The 20787-nt window shown below is 42.9% G+C and overlaps 1 protein-coding gene across 1 annotated transcript in view; it reads left to right on the top strand.

Moving 5' to 3' along the window:
• The window catches only part of LOC124719718 (BTB/POZ and MATH domain-containing protein 4-like), a 45805-nt gene extending 27496 nt beyond the window's left edge, over positions 1 to 18309 (top strand). Inside the window, exons 3-4 of the mRNA XM_047244922.1 lie at positions 2484 to 2630; positions 17919 to 18309. Of these exons, the coding sequence (XP_047100878.1) occupies positions 2484 to 2630; positions 17919 to 18309 (538 nt within the window). The remainder of the gene's footprint in view (positions 1 to 2483; positions 2631 to 17918) is intronic.
• Positions 18310 to 20787: the final 2478 nt, after the last annotated feature.

The raw sequence follows: 20787 nt of genomic DNA, 5'->3' as shown, positions 1-20787 counted from the left end.
TCATTTCATTCCTAAGTGACATATTTCTCTATTACTGAATTTTCCTGAATATTTTTGAACTTATATCTTCGATTGATCAGCGGAAGGATTTCTTATGTTTTCCATGGTTTCTTCGCAGTTGGCTTCTTTGTACCTACGTTTTTCTTTCCAACTTCTGTTACTGTCGTTGTTAAAGATATCCATTCCTCTTCAACTGAACTACCTATTGAGCTGCTTATTATTGCAGTATCTGTAGCCTCAGAGAACATAAATCTCATCTCTTCTTTCCTTAGTACTACTGTATTCCACCTCTCTGTACATCGATTGCTCCTGACGAGTCTCGTAAAATTGAGCCTACTCTTCATCACTGCTAAATTGTTATGACTCTATATCTACTCCTGGGTATGCTTTACAGTCCAGTATCTGATTTCAAAATGTTTGCCTGACAATAATATGGTGTGACTTTAAACCTCCCATATTTCGGTTCTTTTCCAAGTATACCTCCTCGTCTAGTGATTTTTGAACAGACTATACCAGCTATTACTACGATAAATTTACTGTAGAACTTAACTAGCCTTTGTTCTCTCCTATTCCTATTATCAAGTACATATTCTCGTGTAACCCTTTCTTCTACTCCTTCCCCTATGATCGCGTTTCAGTCCCTCCATGACTATTACATAGTACTGAATTACCTGTTCAATATCCTCACTTTTTCTCTCTCTCCACCTTCAACTTGCAACGTCATCATGTATACCTGAACTATGCATGTTGTCGGTTTGCTTTTGATTCTCATGAGAACATATCTATACTCACTTTCTGCCCTGCCTTTCTATTGATACTGAATCCTACTGCTGTTGCTACTACCCTATTCTCATGTGACCAGAAATCCGTTTCTTATTTTCTGGCTCCCAACCACATTCGAACTCCTAACTTTCCAGCTCCAGAATCATAGAACGTTATCCTTTCGTTGGTTACTCAACCTTTGATCATTGCCAATTCTTCCTCATTTAGGAGCAGTTTCAGACCTCAAGGGAAAGAGAGTGCCCTGAACCTCTGTCGGCCCCTCCGCCCTCTTTGGAAAGGCTGTTTGCTGAAAGAGGGCGACACCTGATGCTGGAAGTCTTCAGACACCAATGCTGATGATTCGTATTCAAAATTAAAGTGATGGTGAGGTTCAAACCTGGGACTGAAGACTTTCCTGATTACTAAAAAAGACGCTACCCCTGGGTGACTGGCCCCAAAGAGCAGGGTGTGACTCCCTGAGATATCCAGTGAAGCAGGAGCTATGAGCACTGGGGCTACTCATGCACACTGGGGGCAAACAAGAAGAGAATACTCCAGCCAGCACAGTAACATTGTCACACTCGATGCAGTGCCTTACAATCACATTTCCTTCTCGTCTCTGTTCAGCTATCGCCCTGAATATTTTCCGTGCATTCCCTTTAACAAAGCAGACAGGAAATCTCTGCCCCCCCTGTCTTTTTTGAAGTTCCTTGTGGCGTTAACAGAGGTCGTCCAGGGAATCCTATCAGGTTTCCTGCTACGGGCATACAGCAGATTATATTCGCTGTCCACCTACAGGTGTACGACATATCTCCCACAATGTCAGTATTGATGTGACGTTTTCATCCAGCTATCATTTGTTGCCTCTCTCTCTCGGATACATATGCTCCAGACAAGTCTATTTTGTTTCTTTTTAAATTAAAAAAAAAAAAATCCATATTCAGTAGACTACGGGTTACTTCGCAAGTTTTAAACGTTGTCCATCAGATAAAATTGCATACACTGTGTAATCTATTTTTTTCTTTTAATGGTGGCCTCTACTGCAAACTGCTCAACACGAAAATTGTTGTTTATGAAACACATCACCACTGCTGTCTTTTCAAGGAATCGAATTGTGGAGACATTACATGCATACATACAGTTCTATTTGCTTTACTGAAATGCAAATTTTGAATATACTCTCGATAACTTTTATAGCATAGCTCTTGTAATTCTTGTCCATCTTCTTCATTCCCTCGGGCTTCACATCAGAGCGCCTGCATATCCATGACCATATAGTTTAAACAGTAAGTTGATACCCCAACTTACCAGTTTCTCTCTCTCTCTCTCTCTTCCTCCAGTGATATAATTCAGCATCCATATATCAGTTTTCAAATCACCTCACAACCAAAAGTAGCAGCCAGATGACTTTAACTGCTTCTAAACTGTGTCTGATAGTTGTTCTGTCAGGGCAGCAAAATTGTTGGCCCTGATGTTTGGGATTTGGTTTGTGCTTCATTGTGAACAATTTGTTGTTTTGCATCTTAAGCTATGCCATTGGGGTATATAGCAGAAGTAGTGCAGAAAAAGACCAGTTAATTGGTGGTACAGTCACGTTAAGTGAGGGGCTGGTGCTGTTGGCACTGAGTGTTCTGTTGCCCCGGTGGACAGTCCCTCAGCTGTACCGCCTGCAGTGAGCCCCTGTGTGAACACGCCCACCCACACAGTGTTTCTCTGTGCAGCTCGCCGACCGCCACAGGGGGCGGGTCCACCCCCAACTCTGACAGTCAACCCCACAGCGGCCACAGCCGGACTCCTGCTGCAGCTGCGCCTCCCACGTCTGCCCGACACACCCCTCCACCTGATGACGCAGCCGTCTGTCACTTCTGGTGAGTTGTGTTGCCACACGTGCCCAAGTCTTACCCTCACAGTACTGCTTATTTTGGCATTAATCAGCCGATATAGTAAATAAAATAAAATACAGATTCCTTCAGTTTTTGGATAGAGGTTACAGTTGCCATTAAACATCACTTATTTCTCACTTTTTTGGCTATGATATTTTGAAGATTGAGCACATGTGCAGAAGATTTCTCGCTCTCTGTATTTGCCGTGAGAATTACGTTCAGTTCAGAGTCGCTCAACTTTAGCTACGTAGGAAGTGTCACATACAAATCATACCCATTTCCAAAGATTCTTTATATATTGATGTGTTGAATCTGATTTTGTTTTTAGTGACGATTGTGTGTCTTACAAATTGATTCTGAATTAAATGGGTATGCAAACGGGATGTTTCACACAATTCCACTCAACAAAACTTACGTGAATGGTTGTAGATATAAGTTATTGAAGACACTCAGGAAGAAATGACGAAAGAAAGGTAAACAGAAATAAAATTAATAATTACAAAGTTATTATTTAGTACCGGTATGAGGATGCAGCTTGTTTCGGGTTTGTCTTAAAATGTAATTTGAATATTCCTTAAATGGTTCCCTAGTGAGTTACATCTGTAGTGACTATTGGAAATCTGTGCCGCACTGGAACAGGAACCCAGATTTGCTGCTTATTGCAGGCAGTCTCCTTGAGCAGTCGGCTGCCTGAGCACACCTCCACTTCTGACTCGGCTTCTCATCGACACTTGCACTAGAGTTTATCCCGGCGGACTTGTGGGAAGAGTAGCAAAAGGGAAATCGAATCGGTGGATGTTACCCTACTGCAGAGGATGTACATGAGAACCTCTGGCGGTAGTGTTTGCAAACCATGGGTAAAAAACATGATCCACAATGGTAATTCCATCTACGCCAGCAAACGCATCAGCTGGTCTAATGGTTGAGGTATCTGCTCTCGAGAAGTGAGAAATGCAGTGGGTGTGGCCAAGTGGAGATGCGTACAGCACTGTATGGCTCGTCACTCGTAAACAAACTCCTGTATTCGATGGATGATGGAGGTCACCAGGTGTGATGAGTAGTGGATTTGATTCACAGAGGAGAAGTTTTGCATAATTGCATGGTATAGTTAACTTCTAGTTTCAGAAATGAGCAACTGACGTGGGCAAAGATAGTTGGTCCTACTGAAAAATATATTGACATCTCACAGTGAACTGATACATTTGCAAGATGACTTCATAGCCTGTGGATTTCAGTATCAAGTATGGACCATTTTATACTTCAGTTTTATATATACCCAACAGCAGTTTCCTCAGTGATCGTGCCACTAAACCGGAGTTACTAAATACAGTTTTCCTTAATTCCTTCACGAAAAATTATATATATTAGGTGTTGTGAAACGACTCAAATCACTTAAGAAAGGCAAGTCTTCTCGTCCAGATGGAATACGAATCAGGTTCCTTTCAGAGTATGCAGACACAATAGTGCCTTTCTTAGCAATCATATACAACCGTTCACTTGGCGAAAGATCTGTTCCTAAAGACCGGAAAGTAGCACAGGTCACACCAATACTCAAGAAAGGAAAGAGGAGTAACCTATTGAATTACAGACGCATATTACTGACCTAAGTTTGCAGTAGGATTTTGGAGAATATACTGTACTCGAACATTGACTCACCTCGAAGAAAATGACTTATCGATACATAACCAACACGGATTCAGAAAATATCGTTCGTGTGAAACACAGCTAGCTCTTTATTCCCATGAAGTAATGAGTGCTGTCGACAAGGGATCTAAGATCGATTCCATATTCCTAGATTTCCAGAAGGGTTTTGATACCATTCCTAACAAGAGACTATTACATGGTGTATACGGCCCGGAAGATCCCGGAAAGACGCAGGAATTTTTTCATCCGCAAGAAAACTGGGAAAAACGGGAATTTTCTAGAATCCCGGGAGTTTTTCATTGATGTAGTTTTCAGTTAATTTTTTGTCATTTTGACTGTTAATAACCGATACTCTAAGGACATTACTGTATCCCGCTGCTGGAGAATAATACTGCAGCAACAAAATATGAACGAGGGAATGCTTTATATATAAACGAAACAGTGCTCATACAAGTGTCTGCCAACAGCAAAATGTGTGAAAGGCTGTAGGAAGACAATGCAGTGCTTCGTAACAACAAATTACCTCTGATGAGCGTTAAGTCACAACTGTTTACATTAGATTCATTTAAGCAGTTACGAGTGGAATCACGTGCATGCGCAGTTGAGTCGCGTCTGAGTAGTACCTTCTCCCGCTTCTGGAAATAGAAATGTCGCTGTTGGTTCTGCACGCAGCAAACCAGAGTATCTGAACCGGGCTCCAATTTCTGTGGCGATGGGGGGAAAATTCGTATTGTTGAGGAAAAATAATCTTGTTTCACAAAGCACCTAGCATCTAGCGCACATTGGTCTTTCGATTATTCAAAAGAGTTTGAAGCTCAACGCTGTTGATTTGTGAACATTTTGGATCACATTCTAAGTTGATTTCTGAATGAATCGTAAGTTGATTTTTGAATGCGTGCATAGTGTACGTGATGTACCTGTCAGGGGAATCCTCGTCGCATCTGGAAATAAACTTTCCTGCAGACAAAAGGGGACGGGGCTACACGAGCTGAGCGGAGTAAAGCCGCACGGGTGAATGTAGTATGTGTGTGTGACTGACTGGTATGCAGATTACGAGCGTATAGCTACGTCCATAGATTCAGACTACCAGAGTGGTAATGAACGACCAACAGGAATAACGGATACAAAATATTAATGTATTATCTTGTCGCTGTATCAAAGAAAATGAAAGTTTGACAGAAAGTTTTTGACCAGGTCGCTACACTAGAGGGCAAGTTGTACATTTCCTGGTTAGCAGCCGCTTAAGTTCCGTTCTGGGAGTAGCGCGGAAAACGCGTTGTACGAACACGTAATAACGCCTAACCGGAGATTAATCGCTGGATAATTACTAAACCGGTGATTCTGGCAGAGTTAGTAGAGTTGACTGGAGAATGAGCTTTGACAATGATAGGAATAGTTACAGAATTAGGGATGAGAAGATTTTGTTAGAATGAGGAAGGAGAAGAAACGGCGCGGTTCCAAATTTATACAAAAATTTCGTACTACTACTTTTGTACTTTCCGAGCTCATGCTTAAGAAACTGGAGCTTATGAATGAAACATGAAACTATTTCCTAACACAAAGCCTTTCGCTTGTGGTAGGCCAAACAGGCATTTCATATTGGTACTTGGTGAGTTATATTCTGCCATATTATAAAAACGACCATTATTACCAAAACAATCTCGCTTGTTTGGTGTGTGTTACAGTTGCTGCAATATTAGTAAGGCCTATTTTCTTTCGTCCTGCAAACAGTGACAATAGACGTAATGAGATCGAGAAACCACACCAGTCTTTGGTACATTTTCACGTAGCAAAACATTTGACGAATTTTGATGAGGTAACAGATTCTTCCGCAGAAAGGAAAGCACGGCATGTAAAGCTAGAGCAAGATTAGTGAGAAAAGAACGCAAGCATTGAAGAAATATGTACTGTCTTGCTTGTCTCTTGTCTTATCTGGTTTTGTGTATCCTATATTTCATTTTGTCACCCAGAACAGAAAGTTATTAGCTATTAGGCAGTAAAGAATCCAAATTTTCTGAAGAGTTCTTCTTCCGGTTACAAATAATTCCATCCAGTATTAATTGCAAGGTTATTTTGTTTAAAATCAAAGGACATTTTAATTTCCGCTGTCCTGAATGTAGTTCGATGGCATCCGTTACAAAATACACATTTGAGTCCCACAGTGCGAAGTGCAGTGATGTGCAGTGCAGTAAGAGAACGCTGTACGAAGAGGCGTGGCACTGCACTTTGGCACACTTAAGACCAAATAACATGTCTTATATTTTCTCGAACACGTATGTTTTTGTTTCAAATTTTTCAGAATGATGTGTTTTACAAGATGCCCTAGGGTACTTTTGAATATTCGATTTTTTTAGTGTTGACCGGTTCGCAAATATAGTAGATCCGAGACCGATGCGCAGAGAAGTCTGATTTATAGTGGGCAGTCTCCACATGGCCCGTGTTAACGTTCAGTGATTTTGCTTTTTCTCCTTCCGTTTACTCTTGCGTCAAATGAAAGCAAAACGGATATCTTTGGCCGGGAGGTATCAAGTGAATTAAAATACATTCACATAATTACCGAAGGCTGATATACGTTATTAGTTTCAGACTTTATTTTATTTCCAAGTTTCTGACAGTCAAGCACTAATCGCCTTGCAGAACAATAAGTTATTTTTGTCTGTTTGCTAAAGAAATTTGGCTTTTATTAACCTTTTCTGCAGAGGCATCCAATGTATTTGAAACGAAATTTTTAATTCCACAGTACTGGCTAGTTTAAACTGGTCGCTGCAGTTCAAGTGCAAGTTTTCATCTTCTAGCACGTATGGCATTATTCCATAATAATGAACCAAACATGAGATAATGCAGCACTGGTACTCCAAGAAAATTTACATCTGAATCTGGACATACGAATGTGCGCTTTAAGTAGCAGTTTGAATGTGCACATTTTAGTATGGTTCACGAAATTCTGGTCTCTTGGAGTACCCTGGGACGTCTTACTGCTTTTACAACGTAATGTAAGATCTTTCAATGATTTACACGTACGTACATACGGGCTTCCTACGTCATGTTAGCTGCGCAAGCTCGGGGCGCCTCTTACCTGGCGCTCTCTGGCAGCTGCTGGAACGAACCTGTTTCCAGCAGGTCGTGGAAGAATATTGCGAATGCTGGTTTGAAAAGCGTTACTTTCAAAGTAAATATCCTTTAACGTAAGTTGGACTATGCGCGAGGATGTACCATGAAATTCTTAAATCACAGTGTGTTTCACTCCATTTAAAAATCAACTCTTTGATGACAAGCCATTTACAAGAATTTCGAACCCTGGAGATCAGACATTTCTGTCATTATTAAAAATTTTACTGCCACATTTGTGTGATGTATCTGAAAGTGTAACACGCGCAAAAAATCGACATCATTTCGAAAGATAAGCTTCTCTTGCAGCTTATTAACCTTAGTGACCAATATTATATGTGGAAGCTTTGCTTTTCTTGTAGCAACACTATGTATATTTATGTAAGCCATTAACTTGTGTGTTACCGCTGCTTAACAGGGATGTTGCTATTGGCTGACTACATCACGCATCCTATGCCCTGAATACTCGCTGTCATGAGCTGGCGAGATCACGTGACATGAGCTGTGACTGGCTTACAAAAGCGCATCGCAATCTCGATTTCAGTGATTCGGAAAGTAACATGCGGTGTTTGGTGGAATTTCAATGTGTGCTGTCGTAATACAAAAATACGCAACGTACATGTTGCTGCACGTCAAAGATATTTCCAAAACGTGTCTTTTTCCCTGAGTTTCGTTTTCTAAAGTGCCAGGAAATTCTATGCCCATGTCCATAATCATTCAAAGGATTGATAAGTTTTGCACTTCCGAGGGATAATATACCGTCACTTAAGACGGAAAAAGTGTTTTCATGTGGGAGAGTGTATTTTTAAGCGGGAAATCCGGGAATTTTTTTCCTTGTCCGCGTATACATCCAGTATTAATCAAATTTGATACGTATGAAGTATCGTCTCTGTTGTGTGACTGGATTCTTGATTTCCTCGCAGAGATGTCACAGTTCATACTGATAGACGGCAAATCATCGAGTAGAATAGAAGTCATATACGGCGTTCCGCAAGGTAGTGTCATAGGCCCTCTGCCGTTCCTGATTTACATAAAGGGTCTAGGTGATAATCTGAGCTGCCCCTTAGACTGTTTGCAGAAGATGCTGTAATTTCCAGTAAAATCATCAGACGATCAATTCCAATTACAAAATGTTCTAGAGAGAATTTCTTTATGATGCGAGAAGTGGCAGTTGGCACCAAACAAAGAAAAGTGCGAGGTCATCGACGTGGGTACTAAGAGAAATCTGCTTAATTTTGGATATACGATAAATTGCAGAAATTTTTAGGGCTGTCAATTCGACTAAATACCTAGGAATTACAATTATGAGCAACTTAAATTGGAATGACCACATAGATAATATTGTGGGAAAGACGAAACAAAGACTGCGCTTTGTTGGCAGAAACTTGGAAGATGCGAGAAACCTACCAAAGAGAGCCTACATTACACTTGTACGTCCTCTGCTGGAATATTGCTGGGCAGTGTGGGATCCTTACCAGGTACGATTGGCGGAGGACAGCGAAAAAGTGCAAAGAAGGGCAGTTCGTTTCGTGTTATGGCGCAATATGGGTGAGTGTCACTGACATGATTCGCGAGTTGGTGTGGCAGTCACTGAAACAAAGGCGGTTTTCTTTGCGACGAGATCTGTTTACGAAATTTCAATTGCCAGGCAACAAACATAAATTTTTCAATTTTCGTGCATACAAATCATGTGGGTAATAATGCGTAATTTGGCACAGGAAGTACATAGCTACAAGTAAAAAAAATTTAAAAACGCTAAATATAAGATGACACACACCTACATGTATTACATGCACACTGAAAACATCATTGATAGTGTCGAATTGTATACTTAGTGTCCAGGATGATAGTAATAATTATGCGGCACATGCTGATATCAAAATCAGTATGCTCCGTAGAGAATGTGAAACAAAGCAGAAAAAAATAGAACGCCAGGATGAGATGCAAGACTTGGAAAGGTAAGAAGTGGGGAAATGTTTAGGATGCAAACACAACAGGTTATGTTACAACGAAAAAAGTGAGAAACTTACTGTTAGAGAAGGAAGCAATGGACTTACAGCACACACAATAACAAACTAGGACAATGAAAAACAAAGAATAAAGTTGTTGGGGATGAATTGGTAGCTTTCAGAGAAGGTAGAAAAAGATCAAATAGGTAAATAACAGGGCCAAATAGAAATCCTTGGTTAATGCAGGAGATACTGAGTTCAACTGTAAAAAGAAGAAACTATAAAAATTCAGCAAATAAAGTAGGCAAAAGGAAATATGAATGTTTAACAAATTATTGACGAGAAGTGGAAAATGGCTAAGGAGGAGTGTGTAGAAATTGTGTGTGTGTGTGTGTGTGTGTGTGTGTGTGTGTGTGTGTGTGGTGTTCTCAGAGCTACTGACAGTTTTGGGAGAGTAAGGCATGGCAAAACTCTCCCATATGGTATGACACAAATCTCCCATCTAGTGTGCAAGATGTATGAGGGAGGCGAAATACCCTCACATTTCAAAAATAATACGAGATTTCAGTTCCAAAGAAAGCAGTTGGTGACAGGTGTCAGCACTAATGAGATACCAGTTAAGTCATTGGGTTGCAAAGTATGAACATCAGCTCCTTGCAGAATAATGGAAAAACTCGTAGAAGCTGATGTCGGGGAATATCAGTTTGGGTTTTGTTGATGTCTAGGAATATGAGGCAATACTGACCCTACGATTTCCGTTGGAAGATACACTACTGACGATTAAAATTGCTACACCAAGAAGAAATGCAGATAATAAACGGGTATTGATTGGACAAATATATTATACTAGAACTGACATGTGATTACATTTTCACTCAATTTGGGTGCATAGTTCCTGAGAAATCAGTACCCAGAACAACCACCTCTGGCCGTAATAACGGCTGTGATACGCTTGGGCATTGAGTCAGAGCTTGGATGGCGTGTACAGGTACAGCTGCCCGTGCAGCTTCAACACGATGCCACAGTTCATCAAGAGTAGTGACTGGTGTATTGTGAAGAGCCAGTTGCTCGGCCACCATTGACCAGACGTTTTCAATTGGTGAGAGATCTGGAGAATGTGCTGGCCAGGGCAGCAGTCGAACATTTTCTGTATCCAGAAAGGCCCGTACAAGACCTGCAACATGCGGTCGTGCATTATCCTGCTGAAATGTAGGGATCAGCAGGGATCGAATAAAGGGTTGAGCCACGGGTCGCAACACATCTGAAATGTAACGTCCACTGTTCAAAGTGCCGTCAGTGCGAAAAAGAGGTGACCGAGGCGTGTAACCGATGGCACCCCATACCATCACGCCGGGTGATAGGCTAGTATGGCGATGACGAATACACGCTTCCAATGTGCGTTCACCGCGATGTCGCCAAACACTGATGCGACCATCATGATGCTGTAAACAGAACCTGGATTCATCCGAAAACATAACGTTTTGCCATTCGTGCACCCAGTTTCGTCGTAGAGTACACCATCGCAGGCGCTCCTCTCTGTGATTCAGCGTCAACGGTAACCGCACCCACGGTCTCCGAGCTGGTAGTCCATGCTGCTGCAAACGTCGTCGAACTGTTCGTGCAGATGGTTGTTGTGTTGCAAACGTCCCCATCTGTTGACTCAAGGATGGAGACGTGGCTGCACGATCCGTTCGTTACAGCCGTGCGGACAAGATGCCTGTCATCTCGACTGCTAGTGATACGAGGCCGTTGGGACCCAGCACGGCCTTCCGTATTACCCTCCTGAATCCACCGACTCCATAGTCTGCTAACAGTCATTGGATCTCGACCAACGCGAGCAGCAATGTCGCGATACGATAAACCGCAATCGCGATAGGCTGCAATCCGACCTTTATCAAAGTTGAAAACGTGATGGTACGCATTTCTCCTCCTTAGACGAGGCATCACAACAACGTTTCACCAGGCAACGCCGGTCTACTGCTGTTTGTGTACGAGAAATAGGTTGGAAACTTTCCTCATGTCAGCACGTTGTAGGTGTCTCCACCGGCGCCAACCTTGTGTCAATGCTCTGAAAAGCTAATCATTTGCATGTCACAGCATCTTCTTCCTGTCGGTTAAATGTCGCGTCTGTAGCACTTCATCTTCGTGGTTTAGCAATTTTAATGGCCAGTGGTGTATTATTCAGACAACATTCTGCATCACTAGAAATAAGTCTTCTCGCCACGCCACGGCAACTAAAGACAGTCTCTCTAATTTAGATTTTTTTCACAGTTTCCGGAAAATATTGAAGTTGCTTTTTTGAATTTGTACTGAGGCACAATTTTACTTTCACTGTGTGAAGGAGTGTTGTCGCTTTTTGAACTTTCATCAGGTCCAGTGTTTAATTTTGACTATGTGAGGCAAGTATATGTGACACCCATTGCCCCAGGGGGAGGGGCGGTTTGAATGGAATAAGACGATTTCTAATGTGAAGAAACGGGACAACTGTTGCGTTACACAATTTTTATCGAAACTAGTGTGCTCTTTCTTCACATCGACATTCTTCAAAAACAGACGTTGAAAATGAACAAAAATCTAAACGACAAAACTGGTCGCTGCAGTGGACTCAGGGAACTGAGGGCGTAATCGGCGCCCAGCGCTACCAACAGAAACGGCAAACTTTCAGATTCACGACCCAGTTCTGGCGCTACAGCTGCAGGGTCGATGGCGTTTGCAGAAATGAAAAAGCAGGGAAGTCGACGTGAAGTGTTGCGGACAAATCCGATACGTGACGATACCGAACGATGGACCCACGAGGCACCTTTCAGTGTGCCACTTACATGCAGTTACCGCAGCTTGCACGGTGGTTGTCGGGAGGCGTGAACATCCGTCGTTTTCCTTTCAGTTCTTGCTCTGAGGGGGATAGCTTGTTGATGTACAGAGTATCCAATAATAAATCAATATTCCAACGAAAAGCTCTAAAACCGGGAGTGTACTTACAACGTGCAGCCCATATTTTTATAGGCAGGCACGTTGATGATTTGGCGCTGATATATCCATACTTTCCTCGATACATGGGGAGCAGATAACGGTATTTTACTAAATATCGATACATTGGATACTGTACATTTTAAAAATATCAAGTCATAGGCAAGCTCTATCATTCCGCAATCGACGTCTGTTAAAACCCGTCGTGCGGCCATCAAGACGTCGGTAAGCCTTTCCCAGGAGCCACCTCAGTACAGGTGACAGCGGCGCCAACCCGCCGCCCTTTTATACCTTGTATACGCGATACTGCTGCCATCTGTATGTGTAGATATCGGTATCCCATGACCTTCTGTCAGCTCAGCCTGTCTCTGCCTGGAAGCACCCGGGTGGTTCTACAGCGCAAAAGACCTGCTGTCAATTAGAAATCAGAAACTACTCGAAATTGTACGTAGACGGAATCGATTTTAAATAAGCTAAACATTTATTCAAAACAACTGATGCCTTGTCATCCACAAACTAAATACTTTCCTTAGTGAAGTGTGGTTTCACATTTTAATGAACAATATGATCAAATTGCACACCATCGACTGCTAGACACATTTGGAATCGCTGTTTGAGCGAGAGAGATGTACTGGACAAGCTACATTGGATGATACGTTGTCGTGTGGTCTGGCGCGTATCATCTGACATACCTGGGGTTCATGACAGACTCTATCTTTCAGTGCTCCCCGTAGAAAGAAATCCATTTGAGTCATATCAGGGCACCTGGCTGGCCTTTGTACTGCAGCATTCCGTCCCATACAACGGCCGGGAAACTTTCCATTCATTGGTCGCTTTGGAGCAGGCGAAGAGTCTGGGCAGTGGTCGTGTTCGATCCACATACACTGTCGGTTGTCCACGGAACTACCTCTAGGAGGACAGGCTGGATGTTAGTAAGAATATGTGCATACGTATTTCCATTTAATCACCCCGTGGATGAAGTGAGGTCCCACAGTATAATTTCATATCGTGCCAAATCATACATTGGTAATTCAGTACCGTTAGTATTCTACCTGATGAAGCGAGCGCACATTTTCAGAATCGTTTGCCATGCACTGCAGCGCAGAAAGACAAAATTTTGAGCCACGTTCAAAATCACGTCCTCAGGAATTCCCAGTGGAGTCTGAGATGGTAAGGGTGGCATCAATGTAAATGCGGGGTGCGAGAGACACTCGTCTGCCTGACCCCCCATTCAATGAACACAGGATATCTTAAAGAATACCCGCTCTGCATTTAAATTCCTTCGTCCGTTTCTGAAGGGTTGCCCTGCAAGGCAAAGGAATTTCTCGCTTTCGCAAATAAGTGTATGCTTTAGGTGACAGAGCTCTTAAAGTTAATGGATGGGCAATGTCCTCTGAATTCCACTTTACCCTTTTATTTTCATTTAATAGACATCTTATTTGTGCCGGTGTAAAACACTTTGACAATACACTATTTACACTTTTGTGCAATACGACTTTTGCTTTCACGTCAGATGACTTTTCTGCCCGCTTCGACGAAAGAACACGTCGGAGATAGTTCGTTTTACTTCGTAAGGCTGCATCACATTTTTTAGTGCCGCTTCTTTCTGTGCATTCAGTTTTTTTAAAAAGTTCAATCTCGGCCCTCAGTTCCTTAATTTCCAAATCCTTATTCACTACTTCAGTGGGTTCATGAACGCAGTCTGTACATGCGGTTCGGTCGACTTTCTTTCTTTCGGTGGCACAGTTTCTAAAGCTGTCAGAGATAGCTTTTGCAAACATGCGGATTACCGCATTTGTATTAAAATTTGCTATGAAAACGGATTAAAATGCATCGTGGTTTTAGAAATATTATATACTGCTTTTGGTGAGTATACTAAGAGTGAAATAGGTGTTTACGACTGGTATAAACCTTTAGAAGAAGATGAGGATGACGAGAAGTTCATAATAGAAGATGAACTGAGAGTTAAACCAAACGATGCGTAAACTAAAACTCAATCGTCTCGGTGACAGACGGCCAAGACCACTGAAATGTGAATGTTACGTTTCTGACAGTAATCTTCGGTTTTAACAGTACAGTGCACCACGACTCCTTGTCCCAAGATGAAACGGCCAGTAGGCAGATCTTCTCACCAGCTCAACCTCGATGGCTTGAAGCAACACGGAAAGGTGTCCCGCTTTGTGGCGGAACAGTTCATTGTTTCTGCACTGCGATAACGCACCTGCTCACAGTTCGTTGCGTGCTTGTGCATGTTTGCTTGAAACAATACTGTAGTGATGTCCTTGGCCTCAGGTTCGCTCCATGTGTGACATTTTGTTCCCAAAAATAAAGACAAACCTTAAAGAGCTGTCTTTTACATAAGAGAGGAGATTCAAACTGCACGTCTGAGAGAACTAAACACTACTGTAAGGATTGTTCCAGAATCGTTTTAAGCATTGGAAGAACCACTGGAATAAATGTATAATATGTAATGGGAAATATCTTGGTGAAGACGACATTGATGTAGACTAATAAATAAACCAAGTATTGGTTTCAACATTCACCGCTGTTGCTTCCACTATCATATTGTCCATTTTGGTGCCAATGTCACGACCCTGTCACCGTCTTCTAAGAGGAATGTCGTTGGTTCACCACCCAAGTTTCGTCGATAGAAAAGAGTTCTGTTAATTTCCTGACTTGTATCAAGTATTTGCATCGCCAGTCAGTCATCACTTCTCTCTAGTGGGACCTTTCCTTTACTTAGAGGTCTGTTGCAAGTAAATCGCATATCATGCAGTGTCTTACGCTAAACAGCTTTCTTCCAAGGAAAATAATTTTTTTGTTTTTACGCCAACAACTTATTTGTGTAATGTCAGCACTAGTTTTTAGCCATACAAAAGTCCCTATGGTTGATCAAATTACCGATTTTGAGAAGCTGCTTGCAATGATGGATTTATACTCCAAATTTCGTAGTGCACTTTCTTGGCGGTTCTGGCAAACCGCGTGGTTTATTTTCGGTCGCCTTTCTGATGCGTCCAATAGCGGCAAGGCTGACTTGTGTGTAAACTACAATCCTTTCTTTTTGAGACGGGCAACATTAGCCCCCAGTTCTTTCTGTGCCGACTCTTTAATACAATCTGTGATTCCAATAGAGGTGACTGAGCCATTTTTACCCCAAAGATCGCAATTCTTTGCATTGTGCAGATTTTCCTGTGATGTGGTGCGCTTGTCGATCATCTCTGAATAACATATTCGTACATGTCCACAGAGCATTTCACACGGTGGATTACTGTCGACTGTTGAAGATAGAAACGTGTGGAATAGGTTCCCATGTATGTGAGTGGACCTGAGCTCTTAAGTGACAGAACCCAGTATGTTGTCCTCAGTGGCGAGTGTTCGCCAGAGGCAGGAGTGCTCCAGAAAAGGGTGGTGGGACCGCTGTTACTGTCTGTATACATAAATGGTCTGGTGGACAGGTATCTGCGGCTGTTTGCTGGTGGTCCCCTAGTGTACAGTGAGATGTCGTCGTTGAGTGAGTGTAGAAGGACACAAGGCGAGTTGAACAAAATTTCTAGTTGGTGTGACGAATGGCAGCCAGCTGTAAATGTAGAGAAATGTAAGTTGATGCAGGTGATAGGAAAAACAGACACGTAATGTTGAGGTATAGCAGTAGAGGTGTTCCGCTAGACACAGAGGCGTCGCTTAAATGTCTGAGCGAAAGTTCGCAAAGCGATACGAAATGGAACGAGGTTGAGAGGACTGCGGTAGGGAAGGCGGGAGGTCGACTTTAGTTTGTTGGGAGAATTTTAGGAAAGTGTGGTTGGCCTGTAGATGAGGCTGCATGTAGGCCGCTGGTGCGACCTATTCTCGAGTACTGCTAGAGTGTTTTGTATCGGCAACAGGTATAATTATAGGAAGACAGCTATAGGACTGAGAGCTGAGCTGCTAGATTTGCTACCGGTGGTTTTGAGTGACGCAGAGGTATTGTGCAGAAGGTTCAGGAACTCGAATCGGAATCACTGGAGGGGAGGCGAAATTCTTTTCGAGGAATTGTTGAGAAAATTTAGAGAACTGTTTTTTGACGCAGACTGCAGAACAATTCTAGTTCTGGCAATGTACGCTTGAGACAAGGCGTGTGAAGATAGGGTGAGAGGCGTTGTCGCTCGTACAGAGGCATACAGGCAGTCGTTTCTCCCTCGCTCTACTTGGGAGCGGAACGGATAAAGCAGATGACTTCAGTCAGTTGGGAACTTTTTATATGTACCAGTTACTACTATTGTTTCATACGGTTGCTGCTCCACCTGCATTGATTATTTTGTACTGAATGCAGCAGTTTTATTACGTCTGTAGTTTCTAGTTGGTATTTCACTTGTCTTTGGAGCTCCTTACTGGCTCTCTCGCTTGGGATTAGCCTTTAACTTGAATCAGCTGTGGGGAGAGGTTCCCGCGGCATTGGTTAAAGTTCAGCAATGCCAGATCTATACCAGTATTTTGATATTTGTAAGTGAACATGCGATAATGAATCAACACTCTGTTTGTATTTCTTACAGGCACCTGATTTCTTTCTGGCATGATCTAATTTATGCATTGCATTAGATACAGGAAATACAGTACTTTTTTGAGACTGGTCTAAAGTTACGGCTTAAGTGTTTGTACTACTACTGAAAGAGAAATTTTACTCGGAAGTAGCATAGCTGGTGTACACTTGAAGTTTACTTAGACCTTTTTAAGTATAAATGTAAAGTTTTACGCCTTCTGTAGTGGTGTGTAACTTATTTTGTGTCCAGAATTTTCAGAAAATGCAAAAAGTTGCACAAAGTTAACATGACTGAGTATAGTAGTTGTGCAGGATGCCGCCTGCCACAGACCATATGGTGGGTTGCAAAGTTTGTAAGCAGATGGAAATGAATGTTCCAGTGGATGTATCTCTTGTTGCATGCATGATTATATGAGCACATGTGACGATTATTATGCAGCGGGTAGTGTGTGTGTGTGTGTGTGTGTGTGTGTGTGTGTGTGTGTGTGTGTGTGTGTGTCAGGGAGAGTCGACCTGGTGCCCTTGTTCTATTTGAAATATGTCGACCAACTTATTGTGTACGAAGCAGTGACTTTTATATTTTTTGTCGGTATGTCAGGAAATTTCCATGTTACTGGTCTGAATCACTTAGCTGTCTGGTGAGGAAATTGTATTTCAGTACTTACAGATACGTTTAGTTTCTAGTGTTTTCTTCCTAAGTGACAGAAGGAATTGGTACCCAGGGAAGGTAGTTTTAGGGGTGTGTTTGAATGTAGATGAAGGATTGGGTAGCAACTGCATGCCGAGGTGAAAGGAGGCGGATCTGTGGAGTGAATTATGAGGAAATGTGCCAAATGAATTTGTTAGGAGATGGAGTGCACCTATTTTTAATGGGAGATGGGTGAAGTTTTTGATTATGGGCTAGTGCTGTGGATCTGTCTGTAATACGCTGGTTAACCCGTATCGCAGAAGCGAGATTTCTAGATTTGTGACTTGTCGCTCGGAAGAAGTGTATTCCGAATTGTTGGCAGTTTTGCGGCTGTGACAGTTTCTTTCATTTGGTGTGTGTGTGTGTCTCGATAGTAGAGAGTGTGTCGATGTTTTGTGCAGGAGCCTTTCTGATGCAGAGCGAGGCAGGAGGCTGAGAGAGGCGGCTGAGGAGGGGGTGGTGGAGGAGGTGCGGGCGTTGCTGGCGGCTGGGGCGGACGTGGGGGCGAAGGACGGGGAATTCGGGGGGACCGCCCTGCACTGGGCTGCAGGGAGAGGCGACGCGGCTGTGGTGCGGCTGCTGCTCTCTGCGGCGTCCGACCCCAACGCCAGGGATCATTGGGGGGAGACGCCGCTGCACGTGGCGGCACTGAATGGCCACGCAGAAGCGGCGGCTGCGTTGCTGCAGGCCGGAGCCGACAGGGGGGTGGCGAGTAATAGTGGGAGGACCCCCCTGGACATGGCCAGGCAGCGCAACCATCAGGAGATCGTCGAGATGCTAACAGGGCGTTAGTACGCGCCAGTAGTACTTCATTGTACAGGATATTAAAATAAAAAATTGAAAAAAAAGATCGCTTTCTCTAATCATTTCTACCTTTTGCAGTCCACACAATTACTCCAGTAACACCACAACTACTGCAACAACACGAGATATCTGTAAACCAACGTGACAAACCTTCCTTTTGAGAATTCACTCTGTAAAACATGTCACAAGCAATTTCTGCCAAAGCTCAGCAACAATTGACAAATACTCCATCATTTATAAACTCCACTTCTCTCTCCCTCTCTTGTGTTTCTCGTCCCATATACAGTATTCAAACAGCTTACAAGAATACAGCCGACCTCTCTCACAACCGCCTGTATTTCGAAATGTAAACACCCAATCTCTTCCAAGACACAAATGCGAGAATACCGGTTGTTGTGCGTTAATGTTAGTTCTTTGCACCAGTCTCCTACATTACCTAATTACTGCAAACCATTTGCTAGCAGTGTCTATGTTGCTACATTACATCACTGCAAACTGCACCATACTCACATTACTGCCATATAAGCTGTTCAGTTAGAATGTATCTTCACTTGCGACCTCACACTGAATTCACTTCTGTGCGTGCACTGCACAAGTACTTTTCGTGTTTAATTGTAATGTCACATTGGTAGCAGTGCTCACACCACATCATGCTCACACCATCTGCAGCCTTCTTGCCAGCTCACCTTCAAATAAAGAGAATTGAAGAACCACCTAAAATCATTAGACTGCTAAACACGTCCCTTGCTGCTCTTACAGAACAAACTACCATCTCTCAAGGAATTATACTCAATCACGCGAGACATGCAGCCATCACTGGAATTATTCGGCAGTTTCCCAAAATACACTTTTGCGTCTCTGTACACTTTTGCGTCTCTGTACACTTTTGCGTCTCTGTACACTTTTGCGTCTCTGTACACTTTTGCGTCTCTGTACACTTTTGCGTCTCTGTACACTTTTGCGTCTCTGTACACTTTTGCGTCTCTGTACACTTTTGCGTCTCTGTACACTTTTGCGTCTCTGTACACTTTTGCGTCTCTGTACACTTTTGCGTCTCTGTACACTTTTGCGTCTCTGTACACTTTTGCGTCTCTGTACACTTTTGCGTCTCTGTACACTTTTGCGTCTCTGTACACTTTTGCGTCTCTGTACACTTTTGCGTCTCTGTACACTTTTGCGTCTCTGTACACTTTTGCGTCTCTGTACACTTTTGCGTCTCTGTACACTTTTGCGTCTCTGTACACTTTTGCGTCTCTGTACACTTTTGCGTCTCTGTACACTTTTGCGTCTCTGTACACTTTTGCGTCTCTGTACACTTTTGCGTCTCTGTACACTTTTGCGTCTCTGTACACTTTTGCGTCTCTGTACACTTTTGCGTCTCTGTACACTTTTGCGTCTCTGTACACTTTTGCGTCTCTGTACACTTTTGCGTCTCTGTACACTTTTGCGTCTCTGTACACTTTTGCGTCTCTGTACACTTTTGCGTCTCTGTACACTTTTGCGTCTCTGTACACTTTTGCGTCTCTGTACACTTTTGCGTCTCTGTACACTTTTGCGTCTCTGTACACTTTTGCGTCTCTGTACACTTTTGCGTCTCTGTACACTTTTGCGTCTCTGTACACTTTTGCGTCTCTGTACACTTTTGCGTCTCTGTACACTTTTGCGTCTCTGTACACTTTTGCGTCTCTGTACACTTTTGCGTCTCTGTACACTTTTGCGTCTCTGTACACTTTTGCGTCTCTGTACACTTTTGCGTCTCTGTACACTTTTGCGTCTCTGTACACTTTTGCGTCTCTGTACACTTTTGCGTCTCTGTACACTTTTGCGTCTCTGTACACTTTTGCGTCTCTGTACACTTTTGCGTCTCTGTACACTTTTGCGTCTCTGTACACTTTTGCGTCTCTGTACACTTTTGCGTCTCTGTACACTTTTGCGTCTCTGTACACTTTTGCGTCTCTGTACACTTTTGCGTCTCTGTACACTTTTGCGTCTCTGTACACTTTTGCGTCTCTGTACACTTTTGCGTCTCTGTACACTTTTGCGTCTCTGTACACTTTTGCGTCTCTGTACACTTTTGCGTCTCTGTACACTTTTGCGTCTCTGTACACTTTTGCGTCTCTGTACACTTTTGCGTCTCTGTACACTTTTGCGTCTCTGTACACTTTTGCGTCTCTGTACACTTTTGCGTCTCTGTACACTTTTGCGTCTCTGTACACTTTTGCGTCTCTGTACACTTTTGCGTCTCTGTACACTTTTGCGTCTCTGTACACTTTTGCGTCTCTGTACACTTTTGCGTCTCTGTACACTTTTGCGTCTCTGTACACTTTTGCGTCTCTGTACACTTTTGCGTCTCTGTACACTTTTGCGTCTCTGTACACTTTTGCGTCTCTGTACACTTTAGCGTCTCTGTACACTTTAGCGTCTCTGTACACTTTAGCGTCTCTGTACACTTTAGCGTCTCTGTAC

This window comes from Schistocerca piceifrons, chromosome 11 (genome assembly GCF_021461385.2).
Source record: "Schistocerca piceifrons isolate TAMUIC-IGC-003096 chromosome 11, iqSchPice1.1, whole genome shotgun sequence".
NCBI lineage: Eukaryota > Metazoa > Arthropoda > Insecta > Orthoptera > Acrididae > Schistocerca > Schistocerca piceifrons.
This window is presented reverse-complemented; position numbering and strand designations above follow the sequence as displayed.